Source organism: Trichomycterus rosablanca, chromosome 5 (genome assembly GCF_030014385.1).
Source record: "Trichomycterus rosablanca isolate fTriRos1 chromosome 5, fTriRos1.hap1, whole genome shotgun sequence".
Taxonomy (NCBI): Eukaryota; Metazoa; Chordata; class Actinopteri; order Siluriformes; family Trichomycteridae; genus Trichomycterus; species Trichomycterus rosablanca.
Genome location: NC_085992.1, coordinates 10,489,434 through 10,514,874, shown reverse-complemented (window position 1 = coordinate 10,514,874; position 25,441 = coordinate 10,489,434). Strand labels below are relative to the sequence as shown.

The following is a 25,441-nucleotide window of genomic DNA, read 5'->3' as shown; positions in this document are numbered from 1 at the left end:
CAGTTAATAAAAAATATATAGTGAATATAATTGATGTGTGGGTGCTGCACACCAACATGGATCCGGGGGAAGTGGGTTTGAGTCTACATGTGGTTTCGTGGGTTATTTAATTATCTGGGCACTTTGATTTCCTTTCTCCATCCAAACAATGCAAAAGGTGGATTAGCTGGTCCACTTTGTCTGTAGTTGAATGAGTGTCATGTCCTGCAGTGAATATATTAGACCACTGCGTACTCGATTTCAATAATAATAATTCGATTATCGAGATACTCTAGTACGCTAGAGTGGAATGGAACACGACCCTTGGGCTGTTATTTTGACAACGGAGTTCCGACCGTGACGTCACGAAACGCTGGTGCGCGATTGGCTCCTGTGCGAACCATGACAAAATGTTTGGGCGAGGGGGGTAACTATGTAGATCAAAGGGGGTAGATGAAAGCGAAGTGGTGCCGGTGTGATTCATATTATCGTTCATAATGAACAGATCAATCAGTAAAGTAGTACTAAGTGCTGGATTATTCACCAACATCACAAAATCAGCTGGAAGAGGAGCTCCAGTCCGTCTTCAGCACCAACAGTGAGTTTATTACACTCATTACCACCGAACTAATAAGTAGCAGGGGGTCAGTAGGGGGCAGACAGGTAGGACAGGTCAGACAGGTAAACAGGTAAGCACTGCTGCAATACACTAAAACAGTTCAGCTATTCCTCAGTGCTTCACATCAATCAATACGATACATCCTGCGATCGTTTATGGGTTGCACATAGAAGAAAATGGCACAGTTGTTTTGTATCACCTCGCCTGTTACTCCTCCCCCCACCCCGTTACCTGTGCGGATTTTACAGGAACGCGCGGGCCTCTGTGGGAAAGTGTGCACCTACCAGTGCCGGGCAACGATGCTGCCAACACAGAGAACAATCTTTAATGTACATCTCAGGTCTTGTAAGGGACATTTACTCGTCCTGGAATTGCAATCTCTTCTGCAACTATTTTTATTCTGTGACTGAATAGCTGCAACAAAAATAAACTAAATAAAATATATAATACATTTAATTATTTAGACGACAAAGTTTATATATTGATATATTATTGACTTCTAATTTCACATCAGTGATTAAAACCTCAGCTACAGACTTCTCCATGTCTGTATAAATAGGGCTAGGTAGACTGCACTGATTGCTTTGAGCCACAAGCACTGCTTGCTAGGAAAGTTCGGGCGGCATTTACATTTACATTTAAATGGTGGCTAAGTGGTGGGTAGCACTATCGCCTCACAGCAAGAAGGTCCTGGGTTCGATCCCCAGGTGGGGCGGTCCGGGTCCTTTCTGTGTGGAGTTTGCATGTTCTCCCCGTGTCTGCGTGGGTTTCCTCCGGGTGCTCTGGTTTCCTCCCACAGTCCAAAAACATGCAGTCAGGTTAATTGGAGATACTAAATTGTCCAAGACTGTGTTCAATATAACCTTTTGAACTGATGAATCTTGTGTAATGAGTAACTGCTTCGGTTTTGTTTAAGTGCTTTTTTTTATATTTATATTTGTATATACTAGTACTATTGTTTGCTGTGGTTGTTTTTTTCCTTGCACCGAGAGGGGGGGGTTGTATTTCAATTTCGTTGTATAAGTGTACAAGTACAATGTGCAATGACAATAAAGGATTCGTATTCGTATTCGTATTCGTATTCTACTGTTCCTGTCATGAATGTAACCAAAGTGTAAAACATGACGTTAAAATCCTAATAAACAAACAAACTAGGAAAGTTCGTCCAGATCTTCTCTGTACAAACAACTGTCTTAATAAAGTAAATAAAGTTAATGAATAAGTGGACTTGTAGTCAAGGTAGGGAAATAAATCCAAACTAATACCTCAATATTTTAAAGCTGCCAGATCACAGCTTGAATGGATGTCACTGTACACCATTAAACAAGCTTTATATTTCCATAGGCTGAACGGTTGCTCTACAAATAGTCCCGGAGCCAAAATTGGATAATTAAAGACTTAATGAAGTCTGTTGTAGGGCTCAGGTGGCTCAGCGTTGAATTACACTAGCCCACTACCGCTGGGATTCAGGAGTCGAATACCCAGTTATGCTATTAAATTGTTAGGCGTGTAGAGACTTTATATGCTATGTCCAAAGGGGATGTTATAGATTGGCATCCTGCTTGGGGTGTGTTACTGCATTGCACCCTAACCAGGATAATGAAGAAGTTTGTTGTCTTAACTTCACACTGCATCTACTGTAAAGCATGGTGGTGGTAGTATTATTATAATCTGCTGCTATTTTGCTGCATTTGAAACTGGTAGATTGAGGAAATGGATGGAACAATACAGAAGGACGATTACTGAATGTTTTTAAATCTGGGATAAATGTCAGACAGACCTTTTCAAAGTTCTGACATCAAACCTATTGATAATATGTGAACAGTACTGAAAAGTAAAGTCCATGCTGGAAATGTGACAAATTTGGTTGAACTGTGCGAGGTAAAGTGGGTTAAAGATCATGCTAAACCAGTTCTGCCAAAAGTTCTGCTTGTTGATTGTTTTCAAAAGCAGCTGACTAAAGTGAAAAGAAAAAAGGGGCATAGAACTAGATAATAACCCATAATCTCATAATAAACAGAAAGTCATGAACGTGTTTTAGACACGTTAAAGAGGGATGTGTTCCAACTTGTAATTTGTAATTCATGGCTCGTTTTTGATAAGTGGTGTCAATGTGCGTGTGTGGTGTTTGTACTTTTAGCATGCAGCTCTTCTCTTGGGTTGGACTTTGGAAACAGTACAGAGTTAATCTGACCTGTAACTGAAACTCAAGAGACTGTGGATCTGTTCAGTATTGTGAATGTTTTGATGGTCACAATGGCACACTTGTTTTGTGTCACCTTGCCCGTTACTCTATCCTCCTCCTACCCTTTACCTGTGCGGATTTTACATGAAAGCACGGGGCTCTATAAGAAGGTGTGCACCTACCAGTGCCGGGCAACGACACTGCCAACACGGAGAACAATGTTTAATGTACACCTGAGGTCTAGGGTTCACAAACAGCTTGTTGGAAAAAGTCACATGATGAGTTATAAACTTTTTCTGCAGTGCTCCTCTTTGGTAGGTAGGAAAAAGCCCCCCAATATGTCAGGCATGTACGTGTCTTTTGCTTCCAAAGGCCACTGGTAAATATTGTAGTCTGTATCTTCTTAATGAACAAAACTAATCACAAAAATAACAAACATCTTTACAGTGAAATTATTAGAATTATAAGTGTATATATTTTAAATTCTTCACTGTGTAACGGCATTCATTGTTTTTAACATATTTTCTAAAATTGCCTCTGCACAAAAAATGGTTTACAACCTATCCAGCTCCATGAACAAAAATAATAAAACCTAAACATTTGCTTGTTTAGCTTGGAGCACTCTCACAAACTTGCCCATCTTTTGTTTACATGCTAGACGAGTTCTGCCAAAAGCTTAATGATTGTTTTCAAAAGCAGCTGATCAAAGTGAAAAAAGAAAAAGGGTCATAACACTAGATTATAACCCATAATCCCATAAAAACAGAAAATTATAACTGGACTTCAGAGCAATGGACGGATTCTGTTCTAGATCATGTGACCAGTAAGGGAATGTGTGTGGTTTATCTGGGGAGGAGATACACCAGGATGTACTGTAGGACGATTCACATAACCACTTGGTTGAACAGAAAACCTGCTGGCAAAGTTTTTGTACTAGAGACCACTGGTCTCATTTAAAGATCAAGGTATGGATCCATACCTTGGTGGTTCAGTGCTATTTTGACAGCATATTAGGCTGATGTTTATTTATCTTTATAAAATATATTTATTTATAGATATTTGCAGTGGTTGTTTATTTATGATACCTTTTATTCCATTTAGCTCAGTCAGGATGGTTTTCATTTAGACTAAGAGCAACCTTTCAGGGGATGTTTAGTAAGTTCCTCAGAACTTGAGAATCATCTGAATTGTTTATACATTTACATGTTTGCAGTGTGTGTGACGTTGCGGTGGTGGGTGGTGGAATTGTGGGATTGGCTACAGCCAGAGAGCTCATCCTGAGACACCCGAACCTCACCTTTACCCTGCTGGAGAAAGAGAAGGAGCTTGGTAAGAAATAGAAACATGGTGTGGATGTATATTTGGAGAGGTTCGGTGGAGTGATTGTTGTAAACAGTGAATATGTTTGTTCTTCTCTGTAGCGCTGCACCAGTCGGGCCGTAACAGCGGGGTGATCCACAGTGGGGTATATTACACCCCCGGCTCTCTGAAAGCTCGGCTGTGTGTGAGTGGAGCGGCTCTGGCTTACGAATACTGCGACAAGAAGAACATCCCATACAAGAAATGTGGCAAAGTGTGTATGATTGTAGAACAGGATGTTTTAACCCTCTCAGACATGTAAACTGGTCCTTTTACTATTTTGATCCTGTTTTATATGCTAAAATGATATTATTTTTGTTTTATGTTTTATATATATATATATATATATATACAGTGTATCACAAAAGTGAGTACACCCCTCACATTTCTGCAAATATTTCATTATATCTTTTCATGGGACAACACTATAGAAATGAAACTTGGATATAACTTAGAGTAGTCAGTGTACAGCTTGTATTGCAGTGTAGATTTACTGTCTTCTGAAAATAACTCAACACACAGCCATTCATGTCTAAATAGCTGGCAACATAAGTGAGTACACCCCACAGTGAACATGTCCAAATTGTGCCCAAATGTGTCGTTGTCCCTCCCTGGTGTCAAGGTCCCAGGTGTAAATGGGGAGCAGGGCTGTTAAATTTGGTGTTTTGGGTACAATTCTCTCATACTGGCCACTGGATATTCAACATGGCACCTCATGGCAAAGAGGATGTGAGAAATAGAATTGTTGCTCTCCACAAAGATGGCCTGGGCTATAAGAAGATTGCTAACACCCTGAAACTGAGCTACAGCATGGTGGCCAAGGTCATACAGCGGTTTTCCAGGACAGGTTCCACTCGGAACAGGCTTCGCCAGGGTCGACCAAAGAAGTTGAGTCCACGTGTTCGGCGTCATATCCAGAGGTTGGCTTTAAAAAATAGACACATGAGTGCTGCCAGCATTGCTGCAGAGGTTGAAGACGTGGGAGGTCAGCCTGTCAGTGCTCAGACCATACGCCGCACACTGCATCAATTTGGTCTGCATGGTCGTCATCCCAGAAGGAAGCTGACGCACAAGAAAGCCCGCAAACAGTTTGCTGAAGACAAGCAGTCCAAGAACATGGATTACTGGAATGCCCTGTGGTCTGACGAGACCAAGATAAACTTGTTTGGCTCAGATGGTGTCCAGCATGTGTGGCGGCGCCCTGGTGAGAAGTACCAAGACAACTGTATCTTGCCTACAGTCAAGCATGGTGGTGGTAGCATCATGGTCTTGGGCTGCATGAGTGTTGCTGGCACTGGGGAGCTGCAGTTCATTGACGGAAACATTAATTCCAACATGTACTGTGACATTCTGAAACAGAGCATGATCCCCTCCCTTCGAAAACTGGGCCTCATGGCAGTTTTCCAACAGGATAACGACCCCAAACACAACCTCCAAGATGACAACTGCCTTGCTGAGGAAGCTGAAGGTAAAGGTGATGGACTAAACCCAATTGAGCACCTGTGGCGCATCCTCAAGTGGAAGGTGGAGGAGTTCAAGGTGTCTAACATCCACCAGCTCCGTGATGTTATCATGGAGGAGTGTAAGAGGATTCCAGTAGCAACCTGTGCTGCTCTGGTGAATTCCATGCCCAGGAGGGTTAAGGCAGTGCTGGATAATAATGGTGGTCACACAAAATATTGACACTTTGGGCACAATTTGGACATGTTCACTGTGGGGTGTACTCACTTATGTTGCCAGCCATTTAGACATTAATGGCTGTGTGTTGAGTTATTTTCAGAAGACAGTAAATCTACACTGCTATACAAGTTGTACACTGACTACTCTAAGTTATATCCAAGTTTCATTTCTATAGTGTTGTCCCATGAAAAGATATAATGAAATATTTGCAGAAATGTGAGGGGTGTACTCACTTTTGTGATACACTGTATATACAAGACATAATATTAATTTCACTTAATAAAACATAGCTCTTTATGTTAGTATTCATTTAATTTCTTCTGATTTGCATAATAATTAATGCAAAAATCAACTTGACCTCTTGTGACCCTCAATTTGAACTACAGTATATTTATAATAGTTTATAACTGATTGTTTTTGTGTGTATTCCAGCTAATTGTAGCAGTGGACAGTAATGAGGTTCCACGTCTGAAGGCTCTGTATGAACGTGGTCAAAAGAACAATGTAAAGGATCTCACACTGATCAATGCCAAAGAGATTCGAGACAGAGAACCTTACTGCAGGGTACGTAGTGTGTGTGTAAACCCTTGTCCACTTCTTTTTTTTTGTGGCCGGTTTGCTAGTTTGTATGTGGAGTTGACTCAAGTTCAGTTTTTAGAAAATTTAACAAACTCTCAGTAGACCTGCCGACTTGGCTGGGCTCTCCTTGATCAGACCAGGGGTTTGCACTAGGCAACAGATTCACAATCGGAAATGACTAGATTTGGAGGTAAATTGGGGGGGTCCAGTGACCATGATACATGGGACCACTAAGTTAATCAGGGAATCAATGTTTGGGTAACCCTGGCACTCGAGTGGCACAGCTGTGAGTTATGCTAGTCCACTATCACTAAGATCTGGGGTTTGAATCTCATCAGTGCTATTGGCCAGTCAGGCGTCTTTGCAGACATAACTATGCAGGCTGGGTTGTGGATGGCTGAACAGCCATTAGAAGGTGCACTCGCCAGTGTGTTCTCAGTGCTGGTCCCAGGCCTGGATAAAATAAGGGTGTTGTTTCAGTAAGGGCATTCGGAGTAAAAACTGTCCCACATCACACATGTAAACCAGAATGATCCGCTGTGGTAAGAAAACGAAGGTAGCCATAAACTTATTTGTTTTCTGTGTATAGGGTATCATGGCACTAGACTCACCCCACACTGGGATTGTGGATTGGCGTTTGGTGGCATTATCATATGGAAAAGATTTCCAGCAGTCCGGAGGTGCTGTGAAAACTAAATTTGAGGTTTCTGACATCAAAATGGTAACAGACAGTCCAGCGGAAAGCTCAGAGGGTAAAGCACTCTTCATTTCTACAGAAATACAAAATAATACATTTACACACCTTATAATAAATTATACAGTGATATGTGAACATTACACAGCATTGCTGAACCATTATGGGATGTAATTTTGGTTGTTTAATCTGTTTTCAGGACTGAAATACCCGATCATCATCCGAAACTCACAGGTGATTAAAGAGTGTGTGATGTGTGTGATTAATGCAGGTTTATAATGATACAATAATTTTAAATGTGTGTGTGTGTGTGTGTGCAGGGAGAGGAAGTACGAAGTCGGTATGTCTTGACGTGTGCAGGTCTTTATTCAGATCGTTTGTCGGAGATCTCCGGTTGCAGCTCTGAGCCGCGTATCGTTCCTTTCAGAGGAGATTATTTAGTACTCAAACCAGAAAAACGTTATCTCATCAAAGGCAACATCTACCCCGTGAGTATCATCAGACCTTAGGGCATGTTTTCAAAATGGACTGCTCATTGATTAATAACAGACTTTGTAAATTTATACCAGTAATAAAGTAAATTAATATACATAAATTATAATATATAAATTAATAAGGCCAGTGGATAGCTTTGGGTCCTGAGTTTTAAAAGGGGTGCTTTAATTTGATTCATAATAATTCCACAAATCAAATGAGCTCCCAGTCACTGGCAGCTTATGGCATCTTTGGAGCTTGGACTTGTGATCTGCAGGGCTGTTATGTGAACATGTTTCTGTTGCACCGCTGCCCAAAAAAGGATGCCCAAAAAACATTAACAAATTTCTCAATTTATTACCATATTTATAGCACTTCTGTTACAGCAACATGATATAACGATATAAAAATGATATTTTTTGTCCATCAAAATGGTTTGCACACCAGTATAAAATCATGAATGTGTGTGTAGGTACCTGATCCCCGGTTCCCCTTCCTTGGCGTTCACTTTACCCCCAGAATGGATGGAAGTATATGGCTTGGACCTAACGCTGTATTGGCATTTAAACGGGAGGGATACAATCTATCCGATTTCAACACACGTGATCTCGTCGACGCCCTTTCTTTTCGGTACGAACACACACACACACATGCTAGGTTCTACAGCAAGGTTCTAGTCTTTGCCTAATTTTAATTCTTTCATTATTGACCAACTCTCTAAACTTATCCAGCCAACTAAAAGATGAAATCAGTGTTGCACCAATATCACCTTTCTGAGGAAGCTTAAAGGATTTGCAAAACAAGACTGTTTAGTGGACGATTTAAATTTAAGTGCTATGTGAAGTGGAAAACTGACAAGGCTGGTAAATTCATACATGCTCTAAAATATGTTGGTGGTAGCATTATGTCTTTTTGTAGCTTCTCAGCAGCAGGTACTAGCAATCTGATCAGGTCCTGATGTAAAAATAAAACTGGAAGCTAAATTAAGCACACTGAGCCAGAACAAAAATATTGATTTCTGCTGAATGGCTATAAATGTTATATACTGCATATAAGAAAATATTTGATTTCAGGGTTTTTTTGTTTTGCAAGGCTGTAAACATCTATTGTTTGTGTGTAGAGGTTTACAGAAGCTGGTGATGAAGAACCTGGTGTACGGTGTAGGTGAGATGTACAGAGGAGTGTTCATCAGTGCTCAGGTGAAAATGCTGCAGAAGTATGTACCTGAACTCCAACTGAGCGACGTGGTCAAGTACGCACGCATTCACACGTACTCTTTCATATGTCAGACTTCAAGCAACATGAAGCAACTAACAGAATTCCAATAAGAGCAAATAGTGGGTCATTAAACTGAAGGAACATCAATATATAATTTAGTGTCTTATTAGGGGACACTACAAATATAATAAAAACTGTACATTAGCTTCTGTATTATAACTAATTTTTGGACTCCTGAGCATTGGAAAACAATACATAGTGAGTCAACTAAAAACCACCCAGATGTAGAACATCTGGTTAATATTTAAAGGAAGTCAAATGATGTTCTCAACCCGCAACACCGGTGGAAATCAAGTAACAAATACATATGAGGCTTTACAGGATTTACTTCCAAAAGATGTTCCAATAGAGGGTGTTGATAAACAGGATTGAGTCAAAGACTCTTCTATGTTTTATTATCTTACCTGATTCTTATGTGCAGGTTATTTAAACTGATCTTACGGTTGCAGTGATAAGACAGGGCTAATTTCTAAACCTTTTTGGTAGAAGAGGGAAACAGTTTTGTGCTATATGATTTTTGATAAACACACCTGTAGGTGGTGCTTACCACCCTCGTATGTACACCTGCTGTCCATCAGACCCAGGCAGCACAGCATATCAGCATCCAGCCATGCATGGCTACAGCATCATTCGACCTCTAATCCACCATCCCTGGGTGAAAAAAACTATTGTTGCACTCAGGAGGGTATAAAATTTAAGGAAGGAGTTGAGGTACATTGTTAGTCCTTGTCTTATCTGCATGTTCAAAAATGTGTGTGTGTGTGTGTGTGTTTGTAGGGGTCCTTCAGGGGTGCGCGCTCAGGCTCTGGATCATGATGGTAACCTGGTGGACGACTTCGTGTTCGACGGTGGAGTCGGAGAGCTGGGCAGCCGAGTGCTTCATGTCCGAAATGCGCCATCTCCCGCAGCAACCTCATCCCTTGCTATTGGCAAGGCCGTCGCTGATGAACTGGAGGCCCGGTTTTCTTTATAGACATGCCCACTGACTTGTGATGACATGGGAATCAGTGGATAAGAGATCAGTTCATGAAATGTCGCACAGAGTGTTTACACACCTGATAAACTAGTAATTCATTATAAATGATTTGAATGTAAGTTTTTAATAAAGTTTGCTTTTTGCTAATTCTGTCTGGTTTGCATTGTTTAATTTTGAAGATGCTTACTAGCGTAAGCTTAATCAGTATCTAGATAGATAGATAGATCACTTTATTAATCCCAAAGGTAAAGTCAAGAAAGCTATCTAGCTGTCAACAATGCTGAACCAACAGTTGCAAGTTTTGGACCAATTGAAGCATGAAACACAATTATTTAGGAACATCCAGTAATGTCACTGCTCACCTTTTCCAGGAGAAATGCCATGTAAAGATCACAGCAGGAGCACAATGCCATAATAGGTGCAAAAAAAGGGTCAGCCACCTCTAGAACAAACATCTCTGTTAGTGTGTTCACTCTCATGCAACACTTCTAAGTGTGTTTTGCAATAAGAACTTTTTGGAAAAAATCACATAACAATAAAGATGTTTGAAAGAAAAAAAAAATGCACACCAACAGTAAATTAAAATGGGAAGTGTGGCGGAGGAAGCATGATGCCTGTATGACACCAAAAGCTGGTTGGTGCAGCAGGAGTATCTTTTTCCACTCTATACTGCTTAGCTGTGCTTTACATCCAGCCACATCTTTTTAGAAGGCTTCTCCACCATCCTCTTTGCAGACTAAATGAATTTCCACAATGTATTTATAATGGAAACAACATGACAAAGCTTTGAAGTCATTTCAGCTCTGGGGTTTCATTTTGAGTATTTTGACTATGAAATGCACCCTTATCCAAATTCCAAACTTGGTGTGATTTGATCTGTAAACAATCTTGACCATATTTATAGACCTCACTGCATTATAAAGAACAGATGTCCTTTTATTATGGCATCTGAGTACAAATGTACATAATTATTATTCAGTTATTTCAAGTTTTGGACACCTTGATATTTGACATACGTACCTGCATATCTGAACAATTAAACACTGTCATGCTTACAAACCACTTAGCACCCTTTATGGCCTGGTTTTCCTCTTTTATTGTGGTTCATATTTGTTTTTTTCAAGTTCAGAAATTAAATAAAGTCCAAGTCTATTTTCCATTAGTCTTAAATGATGTCTTGCAGGCAGTCACCTGCTTTCTGACAAAACCCTAGCATAGCAATGCTGAGCCTTGATTGTATGTCACTGAAAGAATGAGAGCCTCTCCAGCCCCCAAGCCTCTCCTCTTTTTCTTTTCAGACAACCAGCAGCCTTCTGATGTGTCTGATGAGTCATGGTAAGGTAACATTTGTCATGCTCAACTTGTGAATAAATGCTTGGTGCAGAAGTGGTTCAAGACTAAGGAGCTCCTGGGAAGGTGGTCAGGTACTTTGTTGTAAGTGTGGGAGAAAGAAGTCGATGGAGTTTCAGGCATGGACCTTCTTTTAAACTTTAGTCATTTTATAAATTCATTAAATTTTTTCTCTTTAACATTTACATTTGCAGCATTTAGCGGACGCTTTTATCCAAAGCGACTTACAATTACGACTGAATACAATATGGGCAATTGAGGGTTAAGGTTCTTGCTCAGGGGTCCAACAGTGGCAACTTCGCAGTGGTGGGGCTTAAACCGGCAACCATTTGATTACTAGTCCAGTACTTTACCCGCCGAGTCAACACTGCCACCAAGAGTCGTGGGGCTAGACTCCAGAAAAACTGGAGAAACTCTGGCTTAGAACTGAGTGGGAATGAGGTCTTGTTAGAACATACTCCCGTATTTAGGTGTTGCCACAGCGGATCATCCTAATCTGGATACTTGACTTAGCACAGTTTTTACACCAGATGGTGTAAGTGACACAACCTTCCTATTTACCAGGGCTTGGGACAACTACAGAGAGTGCTCTGACAAGAGCACCTGCAAACAACTACCCATTCACATCTGTGCAGATGCCTGATCAGCCGCTAGCACTGTTGTTATTCAAACCCAGTATCTCAGCGGTAGTGTTTAATCTCACTCAGGCTTAAAAACAAGCTAAGTATGAATTTTAAAAACCCAAAATAAATAGCATGTCTGATTAGTGCACTATTACTGCTACAGTTACACACTATTTGACACATAGGATGTAGTTCAAGACAGAGCAGAAAATCACTAGTATGTGCTGTGTAAACAATGTCCACCTGTTCTAACCATGAATAAAGGATTACATGATGTGTCAGATATGTGTGAAGTGGGGAGTGGGGAGTCATAAAATCTATATGATCTGTTGTGAGATATGTAGTGTGCAGTTCTTGTAGTGTTGGAAGAAATTTGTGTGCTAAAAGGTGCGCTGCAGCCAAACGGTGCAAAAAGTACAGAAGTGCCTAAAACATCTCAGAAAGTACAGAATCAAATGGTAAGCAGATGTTTATGCAAATATTTATGCATTTTTGCCTTTTTTCTCCCTATCTAGTTGCAAACAATTCCCCAGCTGTATCTCCTTTATGGTTGCAGACACTGACTAAGCAGGACTGTACCTAACATACACCAGACACATGTGCACAAGACGGGTTCACACAGGAATCAGTATCGCGTACGGAGAATCACACACTGCTCTCCATTATTCACCATCTATGTGCAGCACCTCAACCAGACAGCAGAGGCTGAAATTGCAGCAATTATAAGGAATCCCTCTGACCTACCCTCCTTCAGACACAGCCAATTATGTCTGAGTTCGAGTTCTCAGCAATAGTGTGTTAGCATGTTAGACCTCTATCGTGTTATGATTCCTTTTTTAGTGTTAAACAGGAATGGGTTTTAGAAAGTCTGTAGTCATAGCTGTGCTGTTTATAGCCAACTTTCACAAAGACTTTCCCCTGAAATAACCAGGTTAAAGATTACCTGGTTAGGTCTGGCTCTACAAGACTTTGAGCTAATGGCTGTGTTGGCGCACTCATATCACTTTGAAGTTCTTGGTTGATTGAAGCCTTTTCCATATTGTTAGCATTATTGCTCTCTCTAGTGTGAATGCGCTGGTGCATCTGGAGATGACTCTGTCGACTAAAACTCTTCTTACACTGTGAGCACTGGTGCGGTTTCTCTCCAGTGTGAACCAGTTGGTGTTTTCCAAGAGTACTCTGGTGAGTAAATCTCTTTCCACAGAGCAGGCACTGATACGGTTTCTCTCCGGTGTGAATGCGCTCGTGTTGTTGAAGAGTATTCTGCTGAGTGAAGGTCTTTCCGCAGTGTGAGCACTGGTAAGGTTTTTCACCGGTGTGAATGCGCTGGTGCTGTAGGAGAGAATCGTAGCGTGTAAAGCTTTTTCCACACTCCGAGCACTGGTAGGGCTTCTCCCCTGTGTGAACACGCTGATGTTTTTGGAGATTACCCTGGTGGGAAAAACACTTTCCACACTGAGGGCAGCAGTACGGTTTCTCTCCTGTGTGAATGCTCTGATGTTTTAAGAGATTACTCAGGTGTGAAAAACACTTTCCACATTGCGAGCACTGATACGGCTTCTCCCCGGTGTGAATGAGCTGATGGTCTTGGAGGTGACTCTTGTAGGAGAAACTCTTGCCACACTGAGAACACTGAAACGGTTTCTCTCCCGTGTGGATGCTCTGGTGGCTCTGGAGATTCCGCCTTTCCCTAAAACTCTGTCCACACTGTGAGCACTGGTAGGGTTTCTCTCCAGAGTGAATGCGCAGGTGACGGTGGAGATTATTCTTGCGAGTAAAACTTTTCCCGCATTCTGTGCAGCGATGACGAAAGGAGTTCATGTCCAGTGCACCAGGGGACACTTGGTCACTAGTGGAGTAGGTTGAGGGTAGCAGAGTTCTCTCCTGAAGGCATGTCTGCTTGTTCAAAAAAAATTGGGAAGTTGGACACAGAGGCCAAGAAAAGACCTGCAACAAGTCATCAGTCATTCCTGGAGAGAAGAAAGAAAGGAAAACAAAGAGAATTCAAGGTTAATAGCAAATCATAAGAATCATTTTGTAGGTAATAGAAGAGGAACATTTTAGTTGTAAATGATTTCAGACAGATAAAATTGAGACAGTACAAGGCGGTGAAATGCAGTTAGCAGCTACCAGAAGTGCAAACAGTAGCACTGTGCAAAAAACCCAAAATCATCAGTAAACTTATATACCTGCAGTTAACATAATAATTATAACTACAGCTATTTACATATACAGTATTAGGTCTATATACATAGTAATATATACATAATAATAATAATAAGCAAAAATGTGAATACTAGGTATGTATAATACTACTACTACTACTAATAATAATATAGATTACATTCTTTAATCCTAAAATCTTAAACAACACAATTTCCAGAACTGACCGTTTGAGGAGCACTTTTTGTTCCAGAGACAGTCGAACACACTGCTGAGATCTTTAGCATAGTCCTCACTGTACCACACCAAGAGCTCCTGTCCTGCTCTGATGGGTCGACAGCAACGGTAGAAAATTCCCCCTCGATACTGAAATGCCACCAGGTTCTGTTCTTCATCATTACGAGCACAATTCACAAACCTGACAGAAATTAGGAGCAGACGAAACATGGACATGCGAAAAAGAACAAAAATAAGTACAACAGGTCAAAGGTGTACATACCATCGTACAGGACTATGTCATTTAAAATGGCCTTTGCAGTGCCCATGTAAATAGGGCTAGTTTATACAGGGAATAGTGGCCTCATACAAAAACACACAAACAAACTAACGCAAGCATGCGACTGTTGTGATCAAAGAAGCATCTCAATCAATCACTCGATCACAAAACAAGAAATTCCAAGGCTGCCACAACATACACATTTCTTATGAGTCTAGGTAAAGTTCACTGAAGGTAAAAGATACATGATGCTTTCTTGCCAAAAATAGTTTTAAAATCATTTTCCACATTAAACCTACAGCTAAAGTGTTACAACAGTCTTAAAACTGTAAGGAGTTCAGTAGGTTTTAACCTCATCCAGTTGGCATTTGTCTCTCTCTTGCCATCTATATATACTTCATCCTGCCCGCTCTTGTAGATCTGAAAAAATAATGCAAGAAAACATTTATTGTGTTATTGTTTTTAACTGACAAACCTAATTGTATTTTGTAAATATAAAACACAAAAGACACCTGCGACAAAAATTGGGACAGAGGCAGAACAGGTTATACAAGTAATGCTGTTCTGCAAGGTTCCACAATTAGCAATTAGTCATCAAGTTTAAGTAGAAAATGAGCATCCACTTCATTTAGTGCTTAGTCTTTGCAACCACTTATGGGTTGTGGTTTACCATGTTGTGCCAAACTTCATAAAATAATTGTTAGTCAGTACAAAGACAATGTTTCTTAGCAGAATACTGCACAAAATTTCGGTCTTTCACCAGCTACAGTTCATAATATCAAGAAAAGATTCTGGGGGTCAGGGTAAATCTCGGTGTGTAAAGACCAAGGGCATAAACCAGTGCTGAAAGTGCATGACTATTGAGCCTTCCGGGGTTATTGTTTAAGAACAGTCATGCTAACGTGATGGACATAGCCACAATTAATTCAAGTGAATTAACAAATAAACAAATAAGGCTTTAGTTTTTATTGCATTTTTAGAAAGTGTCTTAACTTTTCCGGAAATGGGGTTTGCATTATTATTTTTCTTATATGATTATTATTATTATAATTACAATAATAATTATTATTATTATTAGAAAGGTCTGGCTTTATGTTGAATGCCACCAGTTGTTTAGAAATTCTTTGGATGATCAATAATATTTAGCCCCAACCCCCAACACACATAAACAATTGTATTCTTTAGAATAGATTTTAAAAAAATTTCAAAGCCCTGAACTCACCACCCAGGAGTACTCGCTGTTCATGGCTTCCTCCAGATCTACCAGCTCTCCCTGGTAGGGTCCAAAGTGAGCACCAACTGGAACACTCTCCCCGCTATTAAACACACCCAGACCGGCTTCAGGAATGCCCGACTCCCGAACCTCTAGCCCAGGCGGAAGGGTTAGTATGGGTCGGTTAGACACCCCTGTGGGTACAGCGGTATCAGGGATAAAGAGAGGAGGACCGTGAACCTCACAACTGTTGATGAAGAATGACCTGCATTCCTCACAGTCTGGAAGGAGAAAAAACAACCAGTGAGTTGGCTATGTCCACTGAAGATGGTTTTACCCTAAAATCTGAAACACAGAGGTCTTTATTGTACAGACAGGCAAAACCTAGAGGAAAACACTATGACGTGTCGCATGGCACTATGAAAAAATAATGTGCTCTACTGAATGTTTTCTTATTCTACACAATATTAAACACAAAATCTAATTTATGAAGGTTTAAAGTTGTCCAACCCCAAATCAACCCATGTGAAAAGGAACGGCACCCCGGGAACTGCTACAGACCAGGAGCTTATTAAACCCAGTTATGCTGAAAAGCTGAGCAGCAACAAACACAATCAGTCATATCTGAGCGAAGGAAGGTGGTAAATCTCCTCTCTGATGCTGCACACAGTAACTGGCTAGTTGCGGAATCAGTAAAAAAATGGTGTGTTTCTGCAAGTAAAATCATCCCTGTGCATTTTCTGTAATCCCAGGAATATATCTTACAGAGGTTCTCGTCATCTTCAGGTTCTTCTTCTTTAACACAGATAATTTTCAGACTGGTGAGGAGGTCGTCTCCATGATAGGAGCCACTCAACTCCACTTGCTCCTCCTTCACAGCGTCACCTGGTGTCCACATTAACAAAAATCAGCCACATTGTCCAAAACCACACCACATTCATACTGAAGTTCTACCTGTCAACCAGACTTACTGAGGTTTGTCTGAAAACCTCCATCCTTTTGGTCCACAAGGGTGACTGGGTGTCCCAGTGAACCTGATGCACCTTCATCTGAGGTGGTGCAGTCCTCCATCTTTACGCCTTTACAAAGCTAATAAATACATAACAATAATAGAGATTATAAGTGGAGGATGTGCACCAGCAAATTATTAAATCATCATCACTACATGAAAAAGCTTCTCAGTTACACCTCAAGTCTGGTTACACCCAAACTTATCGTTGGTGTGGCTTTGGAAAGTGGGAACGTTCAGACTGAGAGCTGAGACTCGGCATTTCAGCTACAATAAAATGCCAATAAATGTAAATACACTGATAAATAAATTGACAGAGAAAGAGAGAGTTTAATTGGAAGATTTTCCAGTGGACGCTATACTGGACTAATCCAGATTCTCTCTACTGTCCGTATATAGTGCACTACATAGTGAGCACACTATTGTACTATCTTCCCTATTTAATGCACTATGCAGGGTGTCTGCGTGTATTTGGGACGTTTACTGTTAGCAACGCAAATAGCGGATTCAGTGTAACTTACCTTAAAGCGGAACAGAGTTAAACCCCCTTAAATCTTAAAAATGTTACAATTATCATCTTTTGCATTTAAAACACAATCATATTTCCTGGTAATACATAACTTCTAATGAATAAACAAAGCGTATATAAAGGAGTATTTTAGCTGATCAAATTAGCTGAGATGCTATTTTCTTCTTCGAAGGTTTGTAACTTTACGGTGTAACAGCGACACCTGCTGTATAAAAGAGGAGGCGAAGGTATCGTGCAGGGTTTGGTTAGGTGCAACTGCAAGGTGCACATCACGGATTTAGATGTTTAAAATGAGTCAACTTTCTGTACAGCAAATCACCTGTTCTTTAACGTTATTCTGTGTGTTATTTCATTGCCATTTGCTTTTAGTCACATGTTAATATCTGCACATTTGTTAAATATCTTGAATATTTAAACTGACAAAAGTGGGCGGCACGGTGGCTTAGTGAGTAGCACTGTCGCCTCACAACAAGAAGGTCCTGGGTTCAATCCCCAGGTGGGGTGGTCCGGGTCCTTTCTGTGCGGAGTTTGCATGTTCTCCCCGTGTCCGCGTGGGTTTCCTCCGGGTACTCCGGTTTCCTCCCACAGTCCAAAAAACATGCCACCAGGTTAATTGGAAACACTGAACTGTCCTATAGATACCTAGCCGCTAGATGCACTAGTGCATTGTAGTGCCGGTCCCAAGCCCGGATAAATTAGGGAGGGTTGTGTCAGGAAGGGCATCCGGCGTAAAAATTGTGCCAAATCAATGAACGATCATGAGGATGACTCGCTGTGGCGACCCCTGAAAAAGGGAAAAAGCCGAAAGAAGAAGAAGAAGATTTAAACTGACAAAAGTAGAAAGAAAAATACAATGTTTTTACTGATAAACTTGGCATTGTCTTTCTGAACTAATTATAGACTTCTTAGGAAAAGACATTGTCCCAATGGCAGCATGTGTCTCTCTGCTTTGCAAGGGCTGTGTTAAGTGACAATAGTTTTCTGAAGTGCTTTCCAGCCCATGTGGGTATATCTAGGATGGCATTTTTTCAGGCAATGCCATCTGGGGTATCAAAGGTTACACACATTTACACACATTTTTGGCTTTCCACTATCCCTCAAATTTCCTAAATCATTTTATAATATTATGAACAGTATATGGTGACAGACTAAATTATTTGCAATATTACATTAAGAAATGGTCTTTTAAAAATGTTTTTAAAATTTGCTCACAAGGTTGACTCATCAAAACATCTCACACCTACAGGGTGTAACCAACCCAGCAACATTCCTGCACTACACAAACAATATTGAGTTCCAGTAAAGCATCACTCACTCACTCAATTTGCAAAATTCATCAGTTGTAGTTAAATCAGCTTAAACTCTTCTGTGAAGGTTTTCAACTGAATTGCAGAGTGTCATTGGAAATTATTGTTATTATATAATTACTTTTGATATGATTGATATTATACACCTATTATATCTGGGATAAGCTTGTGTCCAGAGAGGTTGGCAGCATTTCTGCATAGAAGTAACAACAGTTTTATGAAGTACTTCTGAAACAACATGGTTGTATTTATCACAGTAGCATGACACTTTCTTATCAAATGCTGACAGAGGGCTTAAAGCTCATATATACTCAACATTGATTTCTGACCTTGCATCACAAGAATTGAGATTTCTATGGATTCCCTAAATCTTTTTACAATATTATGTACGATAGATGATAAAAGACCTAAATTATTAGCAATTTTGTGTTGAGAAATGTTCTTTTGAACTAATTAACAATTCTCTCATGAAGTTCAAAGTGGCACAAAGTGGTGTGCCACAACCCATTGCTTGCACAGACTGAGCCTTTGGTGAATCCTATTAAACCTAATCATGATACCCTCACCTGTTACCAATTTACCTGCTTATTGTGGAATTTTTAATAAAGATGTAACTTTAATATTCTATAACTTTTCACTCTTATTTTGAGCCTGCCCCAACTTTTTCTACCTTCTAAAAATGTGTTCTAAATATGTTCATATTCACAAAATACAATAAAGATGATCAGTGAAATCATTCAAAAATATTTTCTTTCTATTTTTGGCAGTTAAGATTAATGAGAATTAACAAATCACAGATTATTCTTTTTACTGCCTTTTGAAAAATGTACAGGATATAAACCCTCCTGAACTCAGGCACTGCAGTCACCAGCAGTGGCTCTTACCAGTATGTCACACAAGCTCACAGGAATGTATTCTAATTTAAACAAAGAAAAAATAAATCAAAATTCTGTTCTTAATTTAGAAATATTCTCAGCTGACAATGATTCAGTAAATTCAAGCACCATAGTTCAGAGAACAGAAAGAACATTCACTCTTTAAATATTCTAATCATTTGTTACAAAAACTACTATGACAAAGATCTAAACAAAATACAAGGAAACTTATTGTTTCTCAGCATAAAGATATTATTATACTGTCACTATATCCTGTTCAAAACCAAAAGGTTAAACCAGTTATGAGACACAGTAAAGTTATTTGTTTGCTTATATATATAATACATATAAACAACTGTAAAAAATTCTTATTTTTTCCCCACATGATGCAAAAATTGACCAAACCTGAAATTCATGTTTAAGACTGAGTTTTTTGTGCTATTTTCAGTTTTTGCTTTTGCTTCCCGGTGTTTATGTGAGATGATGGTAAATGTAAATGCTGTTAACAGTAAATAAATGAAATACAAGTTTTAGACCGGTTTGGGCAGTTATAAATAGATCAGCAAATAATCAAAAGCATTTTACACCCAGCTAAGTAGAACGCACACCACTGGAAGTCCTGTCTTCTGTCCTGTTCTTCTTCTTCAGCAGAAGTAAGTCCTTTTTGAACTTTAAAATTTATTTCTGTAATAAATGAAGTGAGTTTCTTGTTGGTGATTTAAACTCTTAGTTAAATTAGTAAACCCGTTTGATTTGAACATCAGTTCAGTTTTTACTTTATTCTCTGTTTAGCTCACTTCACTGAGCTGTAGGAATATCTAAACTTTAGATACTCCTACAGCTCAGTACATACATAAATACATAAATAAGTAAATTAATACATTCTTTAGATTCTAAAGAATGTATTAATTTACTTATTTATGTATTTATTTATTTTTCCTCTGCTCCCGTATTTAGGTGTCACCACAACGGATGATTCCAGTCTGCACACCTAAAGTTTTTACACTTGATGTCTTTCCTGACACAGCCCTCCTTATTTTATCTGGGCTTGGAACATGTACTGAGACTTACTACACCAAACAAATACAAAGAAATGTATATAAAGTTAAGAAGACGTGGTTATTTAAGCACTGAAGCTTTCAGGTAAGATTGAATGTTATGAATAAACACTTTACATTATGCTACTGTACGATGTAGATCTGATTTTGGTGTTCTTTTGAGGGAAGTGGTGAGGTGCTGTGTTATTACATTATGTTCAGATAGGTCTGATATTAGTTTGTCATTTTCTGACACTGCTGTATCATTTTCGAATTTTTCTTTACAACATTGTGAATGACAACATCTGCCAAAATGTTAAAAAACATGTTCTTAAATATTTAATATTTGGTTTCATGTCTGATAAGAAAGCATTGAAATTGTTTGAAAAATGTTCAAATCATGAGAAACAGGTAAAGCATGTTTAGTGGTTGGAAATTTGCAGTTTAAATTTTATGACAAGATTAAATGGCAACAATCTAAAATCTCTCTGAAATACAACCAGAATACAAACACAGTTCCAACAAAGACATATATAACATCCTGAAATGTGTGGTGTGTATGATTAGAAATATACAGACTGGAGAAAACAGTGCTAGACAGGTGAAGTTCCTACTGGGCTGAATATTACTAATATTTTTTTTATTGCTGTCCATTATTTACAGTTTTCTAAAAGGAATATGTCAGTGTTTTTTCTTATTTACAATGTTATATTAATACTCTCTTTAATCACGATATATTTTGAACCATCTTAATTTAATCTTTTTTTCATTTTCTTTTAAAGAGCCAGATCTAAATTGTCGAGGAAATCATCTGGCAAACTGGCAAAAAATCAGCACCCATTCTTCTGCTCCAATATTTACAAAGTTCCTGTTACAAATGGGTTGTGTCAAATCACAGGTTGCATCCAAACTAAAACAAATCAAATCATTTGTAGCTTTTAAATCTCATCTGTATAGAAGTGCATCCTTGTTTCTTCCTCCGTCATTTGTCTAAAATTCTTCTAAACAACTCACTACCACTGTACCATCAATATGCCAAAAAAAAAAAAAAAATCTACTGATTTCGACTTTAAGGCCACTGGAAACAGTACTGAAGAACAAATATTCTGTAATGCTGTAAATATTATCTCTTCTTTCTTCATTTGGTAGAGCATTTTTTTTTTACAATATTAATTGAAAAGCAACTGAAAGGAATTCCTTCTGACAAACAAATCCATACACCCATACATCCAAATACATTTTTTTACATTTCACAGATATAATCCAGTGAAAAGTCTGTCAACCATTGCTTATTGATAGCTAAATATTATTGTATTAAATTGTATTACTCCTAATATTCATTGAAGTCAGTTATTAAACACTCAGCAAACATGGTAAAGAGTTGTTTATTCTTTTACCTTGCTGATCTGTTCCCTACTGTAATCTCTTCTTCATGTTGTTTTTAATTCCATGTGTTTTATAGTAAGGTAATGTTTACCATGGAAGCACTTTTGTTAGTCACTCTGGATAAGAGCATCTGCCAAATGCCAAAAATGTAAATGTGTTCTGCAGTTGTTGCAGTTAGTGATTAATATCCATGTTTTTGTAATAATAAAAATAAAATAAATAAATAAATGAATAAATAAATAAGTAGAATAAAGGCTGCATTGTTATTTCTATATAACTGCATATTTTCTCTCGTCTCTAGTAGTACATGTTAATGGTTTATTGTCACTTGTTTATGGTAAAATCTTATTATTACACGTCATTTCTGATTGTTTCTGCAGGTACAACAGTTTAGATTTACAACAAGTCTTGAAGTATAGAACAAAAGTAGCATTGTTTTATTAATAATAAAGGAGAAACTTTTAAGATTAAAAAGATTGAAGTACTAGCTCATCTAGAACTCTGAGGACTCTGAAACGAGAGGAACTGTAAATAAAAGAGAACAAAACATGGGTTGTGATGTAGGTTGTTTTTTTATGCAGGTGGAAAATTGCAGCCGATTCTCAGGTATCAGATCCACTCATTAATGAACATATTGTTCTTTTGTTTGTGTGCATGAATTTAATACTCAGTTTACATTTATGCTGACTATCAATTTAGAAAATGTAAGCATTATTCTTTTTAAAAAGCAATAAAGTTAACATGCTTTCATTGTAAAGCTAGCAAACAAGCTAATCTCTCTATTTGCATCAAATACAGTAGATCAGGTTTTAGGATACCATCTGTTATGGACTTATTGCTCTGCTGGTTGTATTCATGAAAATATAAAACCAGCAGTTAAAATGTGTTTTGAACTTCTGTGTTTGCATTAGTTTAACATTTTTGTTATGTAAAACACCATTTTAAGTAGAACACTACTCTTTTTACTGTAATGTTCTTGTTTGTAAGTCAGTATTGGTTAAACATACTTAAAACTGCTCTCAGCCTTGTGTAGTTTTTTCATTTCATTTTTTCTTTATTTCCCCCTGTTTAAATGTCTGAGTGTTAAAAGTGTTTAAATAAAAATGACCTCAGCATGGTTTAATAATTCTTTTAATTGCATTTCCAAGTTCTAATTCTAGATTTTAGCAATGGAAATTTATCACCAAGAGAAATTTTATCTGGTACAAACACATGGTGTGAGTCAAGACTGAACTTATTTGCAAAACAAATGTATTTGCAAAACAAATATGGTGAATCTTATTTCAAAGTGTAGTTTCACTTTTACTTTAAAGGATATTTTCTTTGGGAAAACTATCTAGAAAGATTCATTTGATTTTGGTCACTGTGTGCTGTTATTCATATCTATTTACAGTTTTTTTTCACCTGCTAAGAATTCAAATATATAAATCAAGACTTTATTAGTGAAGATCTCTGAGAGTTCCTCCCACATCTGTTACACAATCTGCTGCGGATTCAGAGATTGGTACTCAACCCCCAACCACTGTACAGGAGAAAGGGACTACAATGCCACTATCAAACACTATTAGTGCTATAAAGATGCATGTTTGTTCCTGCTTAATCTACTAAGAAAGAGGCAACCCATAAGCAAAAACAGGCCTCAAACAAAATAAAGAAAAATCATCTGTCTTGAGACAGTTCATAATCCTGCAACAAGAAGCCAATGATCACTGAGTCTCCAAGCTTCACTCATCATGTGATTTCTACAATCTTAATTTTTCATTTCACCAAATTGGAAGTTAATCACACTTATTTCAAGACTGTGGTACCATCTTTACTACATAACATGCCCATCTCTACAGCACATGGTCCCACTGGGTTTGTTTTGTGTATACACCCCCTCATGTCCACCTACTCTTCCTGATTCGTCCTTGTGTCAGTCTCCCCCATGCAGCTGCTCCTTATGTCTTCATTAGTAATTAGTGTATATAAGTCCCTTTGTTTGTAGCATGGCTTTTGAATGTGTATCTGTGAATATAAATCTGAAATTGTGTAAATGTGATATGATATTGTTGTCTTTTCTTGGTTCCTCTTTTTGTGATATCTTGCTCTAGTCTAATCGTCCTTGTCAATGTATTTGTTTTTAGTCGTAGTCCATGTTCAAGGTTGGCTTAGCGTAGTTGTTAACATGGAGGTTTGCATTCACGTTTCTGGTAGTTTAGGGGATAGAGTAGTTTAGGGTTCTGTTCTACGTTTAGCATTAGATTAGCATAGCTTTAGCCTAGTTACTGTTCACCTTATGTTCATGTGTATGACCATGTATTAGTCCTTGCACTGTCCTGTTCTGTTATTGTCTTGTACCTTGTAAACAAATTCTGTATATAATATTTTTGTCTTTTTGAGTTATGCCAACTGCTCGTAGAATTACGTTAATCCAACACAATATTATAGGTTTGGTAGATTAGCTTTTCATAATTCAGTAAAAAGCATTTTTAAATAACATCAACTTAAAAATATCTGTTCATGTTGACAGTTATTAAGTTTGTGTAATTTAAAATATTGTGTTGGATTAACGTAATTCTAAGAGCAATTGGCATAACTCAAAAAGACTAATGCAAAACGTTGCCTTAATTTTTTTTGTTGACCCAATGTTTTATATTTTAGAGTGTAGTAAAGAGCTTTTGCAGACAAGGGGAGTAGCAGCGGGTGGGGAGTATTTGTTTTATCAAACAAATTACTCTAGTGTGTAAAATCTCATCAAATAAAGAGCAACAAGATTATTTAATCTGGATTATTCAATCCAGATTAGGTAATTAATATTAGTTAAGGATCAACTCAGACGGTGCCGTTAAGGTCTATGCAAGTGTTTGATAGTAATGTCCAGATGATGACGCTGTTGGAACATTTATTCTCTGATAAGCGTGGTTTCTGTACTGATTCACAGAGTACTGTCAAATTTCTTCTGTTCTCTGCTAGTTTAAAAAACTTAAAAGTAAAACGGTTAATTCTCATTAAGTAAATCAGAAATCCAGCAATTTTTTTTCTTGCAACAGTTTTCTTTCACAACATTTTTACTGCAACTGTAAACCTAATGTTATGTGGAACAAAATAAAAGAGTGAATAAGTGAAAGTAAATCAGACGAAAAAATAAAAGTGAAAGTATCAGACACTTCCATACTGAAACATTTTGTTTTATTTAATACCTACTTACAGCACCTTTATCATTCCTGACTGCATCTAAACACTTTCTATGAAATGGTTTAAATGTTTCACATCACCGTGGAGGAATTTTAGTTCCACTCTTTTTTTACAGAGATCCTTACCTGCTACTTTCAGGTCCCACTAAATCACAGCATCTCTACTGGGTTCCCAGTCAGAACTTTTCCAATTGGCCTTCAGGACTGGAGTTTAAAAACTTTGATTCAATATTACCAGTGTGCAATAACAGATGTAATCAGAAAGGGTGCACATACTTTTTCACACCACTGTGTTTATGTTATTGTTGTTATTGTGTGAGGAAACTCTGCACCTCCTCCGCGTCATCTGCGGGAAGCGCGCGCTCGTGTCTCGACAGCGGAGCGTTGGAGCACGAGACACAGCTGGAGGACTCGCGCGGGGAAAACAAACAACAAATAAACAACGATCAGAAAC

The 25,441-nt window shown here is 38.4% G+C and overlaps 2 protein-coding genes across 2 annotated transcripts; one reads left to right on the top strand and one right to left on the bottom strand.

Annotated features, from left to right (window-relative positions):
* The first annotated feature begins 435 nt into the window (after positions 1 to 435).
* Positions 436 to 9,970, top strand: l2hgdh (L-2-hydroxyglutarate dehydrogenase). The gene is made up of 10 exons (XM_062994877.1): positions 436 to 577; positions 3,997 to 4,112; positions 4,205 to 4,356; positions 6,255 to 6,386; positions 6,991 to 7,153; positions 7,295 to 7,329; positions 7,416 to 7,583; positions 8,042 to 8,199; positions 8,690 to 8,821; positions 9,625 to 9,970. Exons 1-10 carry the CDS (start codon positions 477 to 479, stop codon positions 9,818 to 9,820), a joined length of 1,353 nt encoding a protein of 450 aa, XP_062850947.1. The 5' UTR covers positions 436 to 476; the 3' UTR covers positions 9,821 to 9,970.
* A 2,277-nt stretch (positions 9,971 to 12,247) lies between these two features.
* On the bottom strand, positions 12,248 to 17,273 carry LOC134314877 (histone-lysine N-methyltransferase PRDM9-like). Its single transcript, XM_062995673.1, has 7 exons — positions 17,199 to 17,273; positions 16,640 to 16,757; positions 16,434 to 16,553; positions 15,678 to 15,949; positions 14,808 to 14,875; positions 14,187 to 14,377; positions 12,248 to 13,766 (listed from the first exon to the last, which is right to left on the bottom strand). The coding sequence occupies exons 2-7, from the start codon at positions 16,737 to 16,739 to the stop codon at positions 12,736 to 12,738; spliced, it is 1,782 nt and encodes a 593-aa protein (XP_062851743.1). The 5' UTR covers positions 16,740 to 16,757; positions 17,199 to 17,273; the 3' UTR covers positions 12,248 to 12,735.
* Positions 17,274 to 25,441: the final 8,168 nt, after the last annotated feature.

Bases quoted from the DNA above. Each gene is read 5' to 3' on its own strand.
- LOC134314877 (XM_062995673.1), bottom strand. From the start codon at position 16,739: ATGGAGGACTGCACCACCTCAGATGAAGGTGCATCAGGTTCACTGGGA. The intron at 15,950-16,433 runs GTAAGATATATT...TTCTCCTTCCAG, and splicing joins TGAAGATGACGAGAACCTCT to ACTGTGAGGAATGCAGGTCA. The intron at 14,876-15,677 runs GTGAGTTCAGGG...TTATTTTTTCAG, and splicing joins ACAGCGAGTACTCCTGGGTG to ATCTACAAGAGCGGGCAGGA.
- l2hgdh (XM_062994877.1), top strand. From the start codon at position 477: ATGAACAGATCAATCAGTAAAGTAGTACTAAGTGCTGGATTATTCACC. The intron at 7,584-8,041 runs GTGAGTATCATC...ATGTGTGTGTAG, and splicing joins TCAAAGGCAACATCTACCCC to GTACCTGATCCCCGGTTCCC. The intron at 8,822-9,624 runs GTACGCACGCAT...GTGTGTTTGTAG, and splicing joins CAACTGAGCGACGTGGTCAA to GGGTCCTTCAGGGGTGCGCG.